General features: G+C 34.1%; 1 protein-coding gene across 2 annotated transcripts in view; it reads left to right on the top strand.

Moving 5' to 3' along the window:
* Positions 1 to 14,378, top strand: part of LOC144452298 (cGMP-dependent protein kinase 1-like) — a 180,045-nt gene extending 165,667 nt beyond the window's left edge. For both annotated transcript variants that reach the window (XM_078143368.1, XM_078143367.1), the window contains exons 7-16: positions 1,390 to 1,484; positions 3,419 to 3,490; positions 4,395 to 4,472; positions 6,002 to 6,089; positions 6,420 to 6,559; positions 7,086 to 7,317; positions 8,179 to 8,342; positions 9,406 to 9,591; positions 9,879 to 9,945; positions 10,761 to 14,378. In XM_078143368.1, the coding sequence (XP_077999494.1) occupies positions 1,390 to 1,484; positions 3,419 to 3,490; positions 4,395 to 4,472; positions 6,002 to 6,089; positions 6,420 to 6,559; positions 7,086 to 7,317; positions 8,179 to 8,342; positions 9,406 to 9,591; positions 9,879 to 9,945; positions 10,761 to 10,859 (1,221 nt within the window). In that variant the 3' untranslated portion in view covers positions 10,860 to 14,378. The remainder of the gene's footprint in view (positions 1 to 1,389; positions 1,485 to 3,418; positions 3,491 to 4,394; positions 4,473 to 6,001; positions 6,090 to 6,419; positions 6,560 to 7,085; positions 7,318 to 8,178; positions 8,343 to 9,405; positions 9,592 to 9,878; positions 9,946 to 10,760) is intronic.
* Positions 14,379 to 17,982: the final 3,604 nt, after the last annotated feature.

The following is a 17,982-nucleotide window of genomic DNA, read 5'->3' as shown; positions in this document are numbered from 1 at the left end:
TGAAACCCACTATGAATTCACACCCAATTTTTGGCAGTAGCTTCGTGAAAGTGAAATGCAAGTAGTACTTGTTCTGTGAGAAAGTTAAGGGTAAAAGCCTGGAATCTAGGCTGTTGACAGTTCATCTTGTTCAGTTTTGTTTAAACTATTACCTTTCTTGCCATTGATCTACACTTGGTAAATGAAACACTTCTAAATCACATCCAGAGTTGATAAAAACTTCAATGTTAGATATTTTGTTATTTTGACCTGTTTCATTAGTAAGATAAATTGTTTGTAACAGTAATTGAGGTTGCTAGGTAAGGGAGAAGGGAATCTATTATTGTGGTACATCCAATTTCCGTTACTGCATGAATGAAATGACATACTCAAGTTCATTTTCAAAGTGTTTTTTTTTTTAGCCAAGATAATGAGTAACTGAAAGGATCATCAAATTCATTCTCACTTTATTTATACTTGATATGATATGATATGATATGATATGATATGATATGATATCTTTTATTTGTACTTAGTGATAAAGTGGCACTACAGTACTAATATATCTAGGATATTAAAAGTAAAATTAGAAATATAAATGGCACTAATACCAAGTATACAAGGACTATAAATACTTACACTCAAGAAACCAAACCGTAGAAATGCCGATAGGTTTACAGGGATGTAGATAAGGTCCGGCAGCCGGCAAAATCTACCGCCTACTCCACAATTTCTTGCTGGCTACATTTTCAGGAGTTTCTGGTTATTAATTCTTGAATCAACCACTATGTATCCATTACTAGGCATATCCACTGGTCTCTCTCATAGGTTTTACTGCCTTCTTGCCCAATTTACCTGCTACTTTTAAGATTAATGACATCCATGGGTATACAACAAAAATAGGTACAAACAACTAAAAGACAAACGAAAATAGGGGGAAAAAAAATTAAATGTTCTACACGTTCGGAAGAAAAAGATCACTAAAATTGGCAAAAATTTATTTGTCACTCTTTGAGTTTTCACTTTTTGCATACCTATGATTCAAATAGTGTCAAAAGAAAAATGATAGCAAATGGAACTTTATCGAACTTTATTACTCAACTGTCATTTATCAACAACAACAATTTTACGGTTAAGAACAGTGACATCATATGTTACCACAAATTCTATTCAGATGAATGATGAAATTGCAGACAACTTTGAAATGTTCAAAAAAATGTTAAAAAAGAAATCTTGTATGGATAAAACTAGTAATTTATAAAAAAAGAGAAGAAATGTAGGTGGCATTTCTGACATACAAAATAAACATGTCTAATTTTAGTTACCGGTATGTCAAACTTATACATGATGATTATATTAGTTTAAAATGAAAATTATACATGTTTATGTTTGTTTGATGTTTGTTTACAGTGCCAAGTGACCCAAAGGAGTACAGGTGGTACTGATATCAAAGTTGTCAAAACATTGAAACGGGGTGATTACTTTGGTGAGAAGGCACTTCATGGGTAAGTAGAAAAGACAAAATGATGACTTTGTTTATTCCAGGATATTGAAGGCATTTGTTTATATGTTTGTTTGTCTGGTATTTCTTTTATGAGCTCATACTTATGCAACACAGACCTTTAAGGTCACATCCTTGTCATATTTTTGCGTTTTTGAAATTTTGAAATTTTTGAAATTTTCTGTCTGTGAGTTATTCTATTTGACAATCTACTTTTTTATCAAAATATTTTTAAAAATTTGCTAATGTTTGTTTTTGAGTTATTTCACTCCTCAAGTCACTGAGTTTTTTCACTCTTTATTTCAATAAGAAATGTTTGAACACGTCTGTGTTTTTTTGTGTGAAATAGTGACCTTAGTGATTGCAAAAAAACCAGGTGAACTCTAAGCCCTTGAGAAACTATTAGTAACTGGGGAAAATGAAAAAAACAGTTGACTGCATTTTCCTTTACGAAATTTGAAATGAATAACAAATTATTTTTCTCAAAAGTGATTTAGAAATTTTTTAACCGTTATTTTATTTAGTGCAAATCCTTTTCTCAAAAGTGATTTTGAAATTTTTTGGCAGTTATGTTATTTAGTGCACCTTACTTTTCTCAAAAGTGATTTTGAAATTTTTTTGGGAGTTATTTTATTTGACACCTTACTTTTCTCAAAAGTGATTTCAATAAGTGTTTAGCAGACCTACAAAGAAAACCTGTAAATTATTCTGTTCTGTTAAGTGCTCTTTTTTGTTGAATTTCACCTAGCAGCTGATTTATATCAGACTTGACACGCTCCATTAGAGTTTCCTTTGATACAAACATTAGAACATACTACACGACATAATTCAATTGATAAAACCAATCTCAATGATAATTTGGACAATTTGCATCAAAATCTACCACACCTTTATGGGTACATAGTCGTTCTTGTTCAATACTTTTGGAGTTTTTGTCTTAAAAGCTTCCCTATACTAAGAAGATATCATTAATGAAAAAAAGAGTAAAGTTGTCAAAATAAATCAGAATTTCAAATACTTACACTTTATAGAGCATTTGTCTCACTTTTTTTGAGACTTACTGGTCAGTAAGGAAAGGACTGAGATTGTTTTTAGTGATACTGCAAACTCAACTTTTATTGTGAATTTTAGAGAACTACATTGACTAAAACAACCTTCTCTTTCAAATATTGGAAACCATACACTTCACGAAAAGTCCTATTTACCCACCTTTACCCAACCTTTACCCACCTTTACCCAACCTGTACCCAACCTTTACCCACCTTTACCCAACCTTTACCCACCTTTACCCTACCTTTACCCAACCTTTACCCATCTGTACCCAACCTTTACCCACCTGTACCCAACCTTTACCCTACCTGTGACCCACCTAACCACCATCTCTGTCCGGGGTACCAGTAGTACAAGACGCCATACCACTTTTGACTGTGTACATTCCTCAGGAGAGATCACTGGGGTGTAAATTAAGTCAAAGGTGGAACTTCATCTCATACTCATCACATTTACACATCCTCTGCTCAAGATTTACCTCGGGTGACATGGTCAAATATGACTTTTTGTATAGTGATAAAAAACCATAAAAATACAGACTGTGCATCGTTATATACTAAATATGTATAATGTAGCCGGTCATAGATTCAGCTGACAAATACTTCATGAATATTAATAATGTGAACACAGTTAGGTTCAAAGTTGAAATCGAAGTTACAAATCTCTCGCATTGAAAATTATCACGCAAAGAACATAGTCACCTCTATTACCCCAAATTTGATAATTTGGTATCAGCCTGTGAAAGCTTGTACAATTTAATACAGTTAGTCATAATATTTCCACATGAATTCTTGTTCAAAACATTGAGATGATGTGATTGTCAACTGCTGAAAAAATTATATCAGCCATTTTGGACTAATACGAAGTGTCTCTTTCTCTTTCTTTTAGTGAAGATGTTCGTAATGCCAATGTCATAGCTGCTGATAGGCAAGGAGTCAGCTGCTTGGTTATCGACAGAGAGTAAGTGAGACTTTAATAAACTCATTACGTTTCCGTGGTAACTTATTCATATTCCGTGTATCTGTGGTAATAGTCTGTAAACATCTCTCTGGACGTGCCAAGAATTTTTGTTCTTAAGATGCAAAGAAAGTGAATTAAGGCATGTAGGTAATGAGTAATCAATAGATTCAGTGACCGAAGAGATAAAGAGCTTATAACCGTGTATGTGTTGAGAATCTTAAAGTAGATTTTATAAAAGAGGTCCTAATTGTGAAATCTTGAGTGTTTTTACCTTTGTTGGCCTTTTGTACGAGATGGTAGATGTTGCAATATATCTGCAATGTCTGTCTGTCCATCTGTCTGTCTGTCTATCTCTGTCTGTCTGTCTGTCTGTCTGTCAGTATGATTGTATTATGTCCGTCTTACTAAATCTGTATGTTGGAGATCTGACTCGTTTTACCTCTATTGGCCTTAGATGGTAGCTGTTGTCTGTCTGTCTGTCTGTCTGTCTGTCTGCCAGCCTGTCTGTCTGTCTGTCTGTCTGTGTGTGTGTGTGTGTCTCTCTCTCTCTCTCTCTCTCTCTCTCTCTCTCTCTCTCTCTCTCTCTCTCTCTCTCTCTCTCTCTCTCTCTCTCTCTCTCTCTCTCTCTCTCTCTCTCAATCTGTAAGCTGGAGATCTGACTCATTTTATGTTCATAGTGGCCAGCATTTTCAATTTTGTTCCATCTTCAATTTTTCTGTATAAACTGTCCAAAATGTCAGTCAGTCTCAGTCTGTCATAAAAACACATATAAATGAAACTGATAATATTGATATTTGAAAATGTCACCATGTAATGCAACATTCTTGTTTTCTTTTGACCCTCTAAGTATGAGGAAAAATTTTATTGAACCAATCTTATTCTACTTTCAATCTTGTATATTCAGATCCTTCCTTCAAGTAGCAGGTCAAGTTGACGGACTCGGTGCCAAGGGAGACTCAGACAGGGATAATGTCAGAAATGCGTAAGTATACTATAAAATCCCAACTACTAAATACCTAAAAATAGAATTTTACAGTAATGGTGTCAAAGGTTAAAGGTGAGAGGTCAGTAGCTCTGACTCATCCCCAATTTGTTAAACAGAAGGTAATTTGTCATCACCATTTTGAGATACAGTCAGTGATTGGCAGAATATCTATTTGTATTTACTAATTTGCAAATTACAGAAAATTTCCAGTTTATTAATAATTTCATTTTCAAATTACTATTATACAAAAATACATAATTACTAATATCAATCATATGGCTGCCTTTCATGTGATTTATATGATGAATCGACAGGATCATTCAACTGAATTGGAATTTTTTCCTTTATTTTTTTATCCACTCTGTGGCGTCTAGTAGTTATTGACATCCCATCAAGTTAGCTGTTGTGCAATTTTTCGTTTCTTGTTACTTGTTGAAAAATACAGCAATCCTTCCGTGAAAGTGGTTTAATCCTTTGGATTAGCAGAATAACATGTGTACCTGTCAATTTACAATTGTATGATATATATATATATAATTTGACCTACAATGCACAAGCAGACCAAAGAACTACCTAACATCTAGTTTCGGTTACCCAGACTATCACCATTGGGGGCTCTTCTATGAGACAACCCAGGGAAACCCCGTTTCAACTATCCCGTGCCAGAATTAAGTCACACAGTACACTGCTTCCAAGTCATAACAAATGGGGGGGAGGGGTGGGGGGCTGTTTGTTGTGTATCACTTGCTTGAGAAGTGATAACCTGTCACGAAGGTACCTAAATCATTCAGCCTGCAATGTTGGACTTCAAGTATCCCCAGCATGCACTGTTCTAGGAGCTAGTTCCTTTATGGGCGAGTTGGGACACGCTTTTCCCAGACTCTGGCTTGGGGAGTTCTCATAGGCGAGCCCCCAGCAGTGACAGAGTCTGGGTAACCGAGACTACCTAACATCTACATAATCAGTTGTAACTGTCATTCTGATGAGGATCTTCGACCAAGATAGATCAAAAGCTCAATGCTAAATAACTTTTAACTGCTTGTGCATTATATACCAAGCTGATGAACAAAAAAAAATTGAAAAGAACAAAATTTATTTAAAATGATATTTTCAGTGTTTGATATTAGTGAAGTAATCAAACCAGATGGTAATAATTTAAGGATATTGAGTTTATGACAGTGTTAGAGCAATTGTGGTGTACTTGGGGTGTTTGCACAAGCGTTTGCAGTGTTGTCTACAGTCAAAGAAAAGTGCTGAAAACACTGCAAGCAAAAGTGCAAGTACCCATGAGTATCCACACGGGCACTAACACAGCACAGGGTTCTGTTGTGTCTCCAAAAAAGCAAATTTCCATGAAAATCATACTGTAAATGTAATCATGCAGTTCATGTGCAAGAAACTATTACTTCTCATTTCAAAGGTATATGATAATGTTTTCAAATTTGTTCTATCAGTGAAAATACAACTTAGTGTGTGTGCATATACTGGTGCAAGTAATCACTTTGTTATATGTTTCTTTCTTGTAGTGTCGATTCTGAATTTGCAGATGTTAAGATTTCAGACCTCAAGATAGTTGCCACTCTAGGAGTCGGGGGCTTTGGGAGAGTAGAGTTAGTAAGTACAACATCTAATGATCTTGTGGTATATACATGTATCGGTCACAGCTTCTGAATTCTTTGTAAAATAATCTTGGTTAAATTTTTAATATCATGCAAAAACATTGTGTGGTGACCCCAGATTTTTGTTGTTGATTTTAACTGAGAATTGATTACTGAGACTGTAGCAAAGTAACAGTAAAAATTTATATGAGGTTATTTCTGATTCCCGGACACTCTGCATTGATTTCTGGAAAATTGTAATATATCATACAAAAAGAACTTTAGTACAACTTTAGAGATGAGTTCGAAACATGATAACATATACATTCCTTCTTGTATATTTTAGGTAAATATTCGTGGTGACAATGTTAGAACTTTTGCATTGAAGCAGCTGAAGAAGAAACATATAGTAGAAACCAGACAACAAGAACATATAATGTCAGAAAAGAGAATCATGTCAGAGGCTAGATGTGAATTTATAGTCAGGTAAAAATCACAATTTATGCTAATTTATGAATTGAAATATGCATATCAATGATCATTACTATTTAACGGTTAACCTCTGTGTATGTATATGTACGAACATGTATATCAATAACTCATTTGCATATGCAAGGTAGGATTTCTGTGTGGATTTAATCTGTGTGCATGTATATGAATATATGCATAGTAAGAACTCATTTGCATATCTGCAAGGTAGGATTTCTGTGTTGATTTAATCTGCATGTATGTGTATGAATACATGCATATTAATAACTCATTTGCAAATCTACAAGGTAGGATTTCTGTGTGGATTTAATCTGTGCATGTATGTGTATGAATATATGCATATTAATAACCCATTTGCATATCTGCAAGGTATGGTTTCTGTGGATTTCATCTGTGTGCATGTATATGTATGAATGAATACATGCATATTAATAACTAATTTGCATATCTGCAAGGTAAGATTTCTGTGTGCATGTATGTGTATGAATATATGTATATTAATAACTCATTTTCTTCTTCACAGGTGTTATAGAACCTTTAAAGACAGCAAATATTTGTACATGCTGCTTGAAGTGTGCCTTGGTGGAGAGTTATGGACCATACTTAGGGACCGGGGTAGTTTTGACGATAGCACAACCCGATTTTACACGGCATGCTGTTTAGAAGCCCTCTCGTATCTCCATAGCAAGGGAATAGTATATAGAGATCTCAAGCCAGAGAATATTCTCTTAGACAACAGAGGCTATGCTAAATTGGTGAGTTGGAAAAGTTTTGCAATTCCTGCCAGAATTTTGTAGAAATATTTACATTTTTTTGATAATTTTTGTGAAACTTTCTGCATTGGTGAGTGAAAGTTGCAGTTTTGCATGTTCCACCAAAAGTTTAAACAAATTCTTTCATTTTTTTGATAATTTAAAAAATAAATTATAAACTTTCTACTTTGGTGAGTGAAAGTTGTAGTATTTTTACTTTTTCCATCATACTCTTCCCTAAGTTTTCAGTGTTAAGTTTTCTGAGTATCGTCATAGGAAACAGTATCCATGCTTTATTGATGTGTGAAATTAATAATTTACATGTCTCTCCAAACCTTTCAAGCAAATTTCCATACTTGATTTGTCGTTTTGGCCCAGAATCTGAATATATTATTCATGCAACAAAGAAATAACAATACTTTTGTCAAATTTATGATTTTAGTACAGATTTCAAGTTTGCTCAAAATATCTCTTCCGTTGAAGATTTTGTGACTAAACAATAATGCTAAATGTTATTAATTACACAGGACCTAACTGGAACATTTTATCACAGTATTAGTTATTAGTTATACAGGATCTAACTCGAACATGTTTATTTGAATATTGTTATTAATTATACATGACCAAACTGGAACATGTTAATTTGAATATTAGTTATAAGTTAGACATGACCTAAATGGAACATGTGTTTCCCTGTATTAGTGGTAAACAAAACAGTGACACATTTTGCAAAACCCAGATACCATATTGTCATAAACATCTAGTACTTTTTAGAGTATACACCATTTTCATTGTTATGGTATATGGTCATACTATCTGCCACCAGATGTAGTTGGAAAATTCTTTTTTTTCCCCACAATACAGGTGGATTTCGGATTTGCCAAGAAGATTGGGTTTGGTCGCAAAACATGGACCTTCTGTGGAACCCCAGAATACGTTGCCCCGGAAATCATCCTTAACAAAGGTCACGACCTTTCAGCTGATTACTGGTCATTAGGAATTCTTATGTATGAATTACTAACTGGAAGGTGAGAGTACCATCAAGTGAAAGTATCACAGACAGTTGACTGTAAAACTTGCAGGTTACAAGTCTGTACAGTGAATAGTATTCTATGCAATGAAGTCTATGATAAGTAACAGAGACAGTTGACTGTAAAACTTACAGGTAGTCTGTACAGTGAATAGTATTCTATACAATGAAGTCTATGATAAGTAACAGAGACAGTTGACTGTAAAACTTACAGGTAGTCTGTACAGTGAATAGTATTCTATGCAATGAAGTCTATGATAAGTAACAGAGACAGTTGACTGTAAAACTTACAGGTAGTCTGTACAGTGAATAGTATTCTATGCAATGAAGTCTATGATAAGTAACAGAGACAGTTGACTGTAAAACTTACAGGTAGTCTGTAGAGTGAATAGTATTCTATGCAATGAAGTCTATGATAAGTGACAAAGACAGTTGACTGTAAAACTTACAGGTAGTCTGTACAGTGAATAGTATTCTATGCAATGAAGTCTATGATAAGTGACAGAGACAGTTGACTGTAAAACTTACAGGTAGTCTGTAGAGTGAATAGTATTCTATGCAATGAAGTCTATGATAAGTGACAGAGACAGTTGACTGTAAAACTTACAGGTAGTCTGTACAGTGAATAGTATTCTATGCAATGAAGTCTATGATAAGTGTCAGAGACAGTTGACTGTAAAACTTACAGGTAGTCTGTACAGTGAATAGTATTCTATGCAATGAAGTCTATGATAAGTGTCAGAGACAGTTGACTGTAAAACTTACAGGTAGTCTGTACAGTGAATAGTATTCTATGCAATGAAGTCTATGATAAGTGACAGAGACAGACATGGCAGCAAAACATCGAGGTAGTCTGTACATTGCATCGCATTCTATGCAATAAAGTCTATGAGAGGTGATAGAGACATTGGCTATAAGTATTGCAAGTAAATGTTGAGGGAAATGAAAAGAGTTTTCCAAGATTTCAGTTTATTTTGAGATTGTGGGATTTAGCAACCTCTCTGTCCTGTATACAAGAAAGCTAAATACTTATTATGTGTTTGTTTTTTTATTTTGACCAGTCCACCATTCTCAGGTGCTGATCCCATGAAGACATACAATCTCATTCTGAAGGGAATGGATATGGTGGAATTTCCACGGAAAATGACCCGGAATGCTATTAACATGATCAAGAGACTTTGTCGAGACAATCCAACAGAACGACTTGGCTATCAGAAAGGCGGCATTAAAGATATCCAGAAACACAAGTAAGAGAGTGAACTAATGTCAGTAATGTCATGGCTCTTTTGTAGCCCCCAACAGGCTTTGACTAGATAGGGCTATAGGAATGACATATGTTCATCTGTGCATGTGTCACTCTGTGTGTGTGCTGTATCAGGGTGAAAGTTTTTCACCAGCATACAGTGTACAGTTTTTCACCATCATAAGGTGTACACAGTTTCTCACCATCATACAGTGTAAAATAACATAAAGTTTACTTTTTCAGTTATTTGCCCCTACCAGGAATTTAAAACATTTATATCTTGATTATCAGGTGGTTTGAAGGTTTCAACTGGGATGGTCTTCGTAAGAAAACAGTAACACCTCCCATCATACCAAATGTAAGTATATGAATTCTACCGATGGATTTGACTTTAATTCTACAGCTATATATTATTATTATTATTATTTTTATTTCTTGTAAGAAAACGCTACACATGCGTCTCAATGCGTTGAACAGACTGAAGTTTAAAAAATTGCAATAAAGAAAATAACAGCACACAAAAAGGGACTAAGTGTAAAACTGACCGACTATATACTAATATGGGCACCCATATACTAGTAAAGACTAGCTGTAGATGAGAGAGAATGACATGGTTGGATGATAGTGGATGGGGTGAGGGTCAGGATGAAGTAGTTATGTGGGGATGGGGATGATAGCTGTAATGGCGATGGTAGTGGAGGATGGTGACGGTGGGGCTTGTGCCACTCTATTCATTGTACACATGCAAACAAGCAAAGCTACTGGAAAGACTTCACTCAAAACAAAATGCCCTGAAGTTAATATAACCTTTTCACAGGAAGTAGGAATTAAGTTATAGACTTTTTACATGGAAATTAAATTTAGTATTTTAAGGTTATCTAAAGGTCTAAACCCTGCCAATCAAAATGAGTACAAAAAAACCCCAAACTAGTTAGTGTTTATTCTTATATGCGTAGATGAAGTATTCTCCTTCTTATTCTGCTGCCATGGGAAACTTCTTGTGAATCTGAAGCCAATAATACTGAAAATACATATGGCACCCATGTGTGTCCATTACAATTTAGGTATTGAAAGGTCATAAACACCATTTATTCGTAATCATTGAAGCCACAGTGTAATAATCAAGAATTTTCAAACATTGATCTTACATTTTCTTCCATCATTTTATCATAGGTGAGATCCCCAACTGACACCGCTAACTTTGATGACTACCCAGAAGATGACGAACCACCTCCACCAGACGACATGACAGGATGGGACAGAGATTTCTAAGTTGCCATGGCAACCGTGCCCAATCACATTGGCAACACCTGCTTCTGAAATACCTCCAAGACCTTTTTCTGGCCCTTTCTCTGACAATAGCTGAGAGACACTAACTTTTATTATTTACAAAACAATTAGTTTACTTTGTTCTAATATGTAAATATACAGTCAGCATAAAAACAAAAGAACTGCCCATGTTAGACTGTAGAGTGCTTCCTGAAGATTGGGGAGAACTGTACATATTACAAAGCTTCAATTTGCTATCATTGTAGGTTTTCAATCACAAGTAAGATTTTTTCGTTAGTCCTCAAAATTTGTACATAGGGACCAGTAAATCTTAGATTTGTAGTCTTTGGTAGGTTTTTGGCACAGAATTGATGATATTTGAAACAATTTATTCCTGCTATGTGATTAGGATAGCTATGAAAAGCTTGCCATGTCCCAAAGTACAAACTTTGCCATATAAATAGTTCAGCCTCAAAGGTGTTTATTTTGTCATTTTTGTGTTGGTGAATTTCATGAATTTAGAAGCCCTGTATCCTGTGAATATTGCCTTCGGCCTATGATCATATTTTGGACTGGTTTGCCTGTATTTATTGAGAATATTTGCGCAATATCTAAGGTTTATTTGAGCTCACACTGATTATTTTTCTAACATTTCATTCAATTCTGAAAGTCAGTTTACTTTACATAACTTAGTAATTTAGCTTTCTGATATTATTGCACATTCTGTGAACAGGTGAAGTAACATTGAATTCTTTAAAAATGAAACCATAGTTACATTTCTCACACATTTCACCAAGTCATACAAGCTGTTCGACGTTCTGTCCTACGTTTGTTATCATACTCAGTAAACAAGTATACAACAGCTGAAATTTGTAAAATACTTTTGCACCCCTCATTAGGAGATTGATTCAAATTCCTCTGTTATCATACACTCCTGTGTTTGAAGTCAGCATTACCTCATAAATCTGTTCTTGGAATTGACTATGTTTTATTGGCAACGTATGTGCCCAAACAACTTAGATATTGCGTAATATGGTTGTTCTGTTTTGTTTGCAACATTCAAGTAGATTTAGTTTGGAACACATAACAGAAAAAAATAAGAAACATAATTTGTTATCATTTTCATGTCTAACATCATCACCTTCAGCTTTAAAGTTATGCAGATCAAGATCAAGAATTTTGTTGACCATGAAATTAACTAACTGCTACCCTCATAGAAACTGGTATCCAGGAATTCTTGTTTCAGTTCTGAAATTATTTTTCGCAAATTTTTCTTTTCGCTTTCATCCTAAACAAAATTAACTTTTTATCAAATTTGTTTTTTCTATCAAGTAATAAAGAACAAAAGGGCTCAAAGCTTTCTGGTTTCTTTTGCGTAAAGAAAAAATAGTTGTGCTTCGACGTGAATCAAGACCAAATACAAAAATATGAAAAGTATTCCCTTGGACAAAGTCATGGTAACTCTCAATGAATCTAATAGAGTGGGGATCGAGAATTGATTCTAAAGGTCAAGGGTCATTACTAAGGTCAAAGGTCACTACTAAGATCACTAGAAGTTCAAAGGTCACTGGTAAAGAAAGTTGTGAAAATCTATCTGTATGTGAAACTGTGAAATATTAGTTTTTGAGTTCTGTATTTTCAATGTCCTCTAATATATTGTAGTAGGTAAGTGGAAATCAATAAAGCTGCAACAAGGGAGTAGCTGCAATAATATTTTTAGAGATAAACATGCGAAAGAAAAACATATTGAAATATTCGTGCAGTTACGGGAGTTCAAAAACAACTATACAAACCACAAGTACACATAGTCTCATAAAACTTTGGTTTGAAATGGCGAGACACAGTATTGGTTTTCAGTAGATTTTAGACTCAGCTGACTACGAATGTTTTGATGTGTGGTTCTCCTGAATCATATTTATCTGTACTTTATAAAAACACTTGTTCCATTTCATTTTTGCAGCTCAATCAATTTTCACTGTAGCAACTTGAGAAAAAATCCATGAGAAAGAATTTAATGCAACAGTTTTGTTTATGAGTTAAGCTTTATAATTCTACCAGTGTAAACAATATACCATATTCTAGTTACTAAAGTTGTGGCTATTTTGCACGTAAGCTTCGCAAGATGGCGCCCCAGATTTGGAGTCTAAATTTTTGTCATGGCTGTTAATCATATGGCAAGATATGAAGCCATGAATAAATGTATGTGAAAGACATCCAACATTACTGGTTAGACATGTTTTGTTTACTGGTTCTCACAATTAAGACTATGGGTGCAATAGGAACAGGGTGAAAACTAAACGCCAACTACATACCTGCTGTCTTTATGCTACAATACTCAACTATTCTGACCCTTACTTTATGGCTTCAAAATAGCTTGCTATGTGGTCAAATTATGAAATCATTTGTTTTTCCTATAACTAGAATATGGTATATTGTGTTGTGCAGAACATTGGCCTTGCAAGTGTCAAAACTGTCCCCTCATTCTATTGATGTGATAATATCTTTCCATTTCAGCTCTCATGCAAGACATTAGGAAAATTTTTCTGGAAATAGATTGGAAATTGTAGATTATTGATCTCTAGTACACATGAAACACTAAGTTTTCTTTCTTTCTATATTTGTCACAACCCAAGCAGTCAGTGTTAGGTATATATGTATAGATCAAACGTATGCAACATTAGAATATATTGAATAATTCCAATTTTTTGTGCAAAATATTCAGGTTTCCTGATTATGAAACATGATGTAAAATATACACATGTTGTACCTTTCGATGATCAGAATATCCCATTCTTACACACTTAACTTGAATATAAATCATGTGAAATCATATGCATTTAGATTTTAATCTAATTATTGATAAAAAATATTGTGGATACATAATTACAGATTTAATATATGATTAATGCAAATCGGACTAACTTACTAAGTGATAAAATTACATGCAAAACGTATTCAAATTTAGGGTAGAATGTGCCTCGGAGACCTATTGACCTGAACGTTCTTAAAATCTCTCCACCCATTGCAAACTGAAGGCTTGTTCCTCATTTTAAAAAAGAATTTGGGGTTTCACTGTCTTGTTTTCAAGGGAGTCAACCAGGTTTTATCGGTAGCCATATTGGATTCTAAAATGGCTTTCAATATCATATTAACCTCTGTGTCGAAAATTTGTATGGTGACCCCCTCTTTTTCCCCCTAATTTGAACTGAGAAGAAGGTGGAGTTTTCTTGAGCAAAATGAGAGAAAAATTTTAAACAGTTTATGTCAAAGTCACATACGACTTTAAAAAACAAACGTGATCAGATTTTTGAACTTTTGCAATGCAAAGAAAGTGCTGCACATACTGATGAGAACAGATCTGTCAATGATTGCTTGATTTATTAATTATATCAAGTATGATGGGCTTTTGATGAACTTTCTTACAAACAGCAATCAGCTACATACTTGCGAAATAAATATGTAATCACAATGCAAATATTCGTATTATGCAGTACTAATCTCAGATTTGCATAATGCAATAAAATCGTGTCCAACATTTGCATATGAATTAGTTGTACGGTAATACACAATTGCATGTAATGATATGAAAATCACAATAGATTTATATATTATGTGTTTCCTATATTTAGAAAACACATGTTATGCATAAATTATTACATAAATTTGCATATGAAATGATATGATATATCACAGGACATTTCCATATTTAACGTAATTTAATTACTTTGTACATAGGCCGTATCTATCAAATTTGCAAAAAGGAAGCACACACCTACTTTGCATACTACAGTGTAATCACGTTGCAAATAGAAAACACACACACACCTAATGCGTATGCAATGTAATCACATATGTTTATGGAATTGTTTTAAATCAAATCAGCATTTAAGACAAAATATTGTTATTATCAAACGGTGTTCGCATATGAAAATGATAATACTTGAAATTTGACATGATATATATAATTAGAATGCATTTGAATAAATTATCATAATTTATTAATATGCATATAATCATAATACATTTGCATAATTCATACAGGAAGTGATGTCATCTATTTGTAGCCAATATGGCTGCATGCTTTAAATGAATGAACATTTTACCGCCGACAATCCTACTCTGGTGTTGCATGAGTTCAGGTGTATTTCAGTGTCACCACTTGGCGTTGATATTTCTGTCAATTTTGATGACAAAATGCCTTGTTGTCTGTGTAAGTGTACCTCATAAGGATTACTAAGTGTTGTTATAGTTATAACATTTTTTTGAACAAATATATCACCCTGTTGAAGGATGAACAGGTGATAACTGCAAGTTCTACAATGTAGATTTTAATATTCATTGTATAATAGTAAACTGGGTGCTAAAAAATGCACCAAATTTCAAAATGATTTGAGAAATTTCATTGAAGCCTGTTAAGAATGTAGTAAATTAGGATTACAATGTTGTAGACACTCATGAACATCAAACCAGTTTATACTGGTTGAAAACCAGTCTTAACTGGTTGAAACTGGTCTAAATTGATTGAAACTGGTTGCAGCTGGTATTGATAGTTGTCCAGTAGTACTATTTTATATTCCATAGTCTACTACATGTACATTTGTCGTAGATTTGAATTTTGGTTGAAAAAATCTAAATATCCCTTTCAGTCTCAGATATTCCCACCACAATTTCTCATTGAAAAGTTTACACAATTTCTGTTCCAAAAAAGTTCATGTCTGACAAAATTTAAACAAACTTGACTACTAAGCATATGTAACATAGAATTTCCAATAAATGGTCCCCTCTAGGGACATGGCACCCTCTAGGGACATAATACGACAGTTATGCAAAGTGTTAAATGATTGTGTTCAGATATGGACATGCAACTTCTTAAACTAATAAATACTGCATACTGTGAAAGAACAGTTTTACATTTTAGCTGCCAGCCTCATTATGTGTTGTGTTCTGGCTTATACACCGCTGTTCACAGAGTACTTTTATTTGGAAAGGTCTGTTTGAGAGGAAGCATTGTGCAATTCAAGGTGTTAATGTTCTATAATTTGAGCTTGAAAAAACAAGAAGAAAAAATGTCTTTGAGACCCAGAAAAACACTGTAATGTTTCCTTGTACAATTTAGAGTTGTTCTCTTTTGCAGTTACTTCAATTTTGCTTGGTGCATACATTTGGTAGACTCAGGCACAGACATCCTGGTACTTTTTTTGTACAATACAAACATTTTGGGACCAATAAAGTTTGTACTGATTAAAGTCAGTCTCGTTACAGAGTACCCAAATTGAGTCTGACTCATTACTGAGTACCCAAATTGAGCCTGACTCATTACAGAGTACCCAAATTGAGTCTGACTCATTACTGAGTACCCAAATTGAGCCTGACTCATTACAGAGTACCCAAATTGAGCCTGACTCATTAGAGAGTACCCAAATTGAGCCTGACTCGTTACAGAGTACCCAAATTGAGCCTGACTCGTTACAGAGTACCCAAATTGAGTCTGACTCATTACTGAGTACCCAAATTGAGCCTGACTCATTAGAGAGTACCCAAATTGAGCCTGACTCATTACAGAGTACCCAAATTGAGCCTGACTCATTAGAGAGTACCCAAATTGAGCCTGACTCATTACTGAGTACCCAAATTGAGCCTGACTCATTAGAGAGTACCCAAATTGGGCCTGACTTGTTACAGAGTACCCAAATTGAGTCTGACTCGTTACAGAGTACCCAAATTGAGACCAAGATACATCGTCTCGTGCAGCTCTCAATGGTCTGTTGTGAGTTTTGGCTTATAGAACAACACAACATGTCGTATATTCACAGCCAACTGAAGAATTTGACACACGGTTCATATATCAAGTATCACTTCTGTTGTTTATTGAAAACATCCATTTTTTTTCCAACAAGGCAGCTTTGTTTTATTGATATTTTGTCGCCATCAGCATATGTCTGAATACTATCTTAAAATAACATTCTGAACTAATTTTCTGAAAAGTTATCATATTTCAGAAATATATAGAGAAAATAATTTCATACCAAACTACTTCAAATTATCAGTGAACATCCATTTTTTATGGTTTCTCCATATAAGAACAACCACAGCTTTAAAGGTCAAAGGTCAATGATTATTCAAGGTCAAAGTTCAATGATTACATTTTCAAGAATTGTAGAACAATGTTTTGGCAATTTTATTTTAGTCAACCTTAAATTTTTCTATGTTTTGCAAGAGGTCTGTCTGCCAGAAATTCATGGTTGACTGGTACAGAAACTTAAATCCGAAGTGTTCTTGTTGATTTTGAAAACACTTGAGAAAACTGTACTTTGGCTATGCTGCTATAAACCTTTACCTTTATCACCAGAATCTGTAAAAAAAAGTATTTTTCAGTTTCCTAAATATAGAAACGAAAATATTACCTCACTCGTGTGCATGATAACTTAACTATTAAATTAATACAATCTCTTCAATCCAAACTTGAATTTCATAGAAAAAAAATCAGAAAACAAATTTGCAGATTTTTAAGGCCATCTTTCATTTGTATACCATACCCTTTGGTCCCTATGTAGTGGTTTAACCTGACGTTTTTCAATTGTGAGGCTGGACCACTAAATAGGAAAATAGGGGTTATAATATTTCAAATCTTTCAATGAACTTTTCATCACAGAAGCGAAATTTTCAATTTATGCTGGTTTGTAATTATTTTTCATTGACACAATTCCTACAATGCTTATTCTCTTTGGACTTACAACATGCATGTAAATTTACATGGCTGAACTAAAAATCAGAGTTTTCTTTCTAAATTTTTGTTTTTGTTTTTATAGAACTTTCATTATGCAATGAAAATTCAGGGTACAGTAACTTTAATTTGACTATTTCTTTCATCACATGTCTCTCCCCCCCAGGATATATATGGTTTCTTCCATTCTTTTATAGTATTGACTTTTGTATGATTATCGTAGGGGTGGTCGGATCAACTTTTGGGGAGTCTAAGTTTGTGATTCTGTGATGTGTCTATGTGACCTGAGCAAGCATGATAAAAGTCCAATATGTGAAATCGTAGAAATTCTTTCGTTGCATTTTATTGTAGATATAACCAGGTCTGTATAAAATGCCATGAGATGAAATGGTCATATTTTTT

The sequence above is a fragment of the Glandiceps talaboti genome, chromosome 22 (assembly GCF_964340395.1).
Source record: "Glandiceps talaboti chromosome 22, keGlaTala1.1, whole genome shotgun sequence".
Classification (NCBI taxonomy): Eukaryota; Metazoa; Hemichordata; class Enteropneusta; family Spengelidae; genus Glandiceps; species Glandiceps talaboti.
The sequence above is the reverse complement of the archived record's forward strand: the minus strand, read 5'-3'. Positions and strand labels throughout refer to the sequence as shown.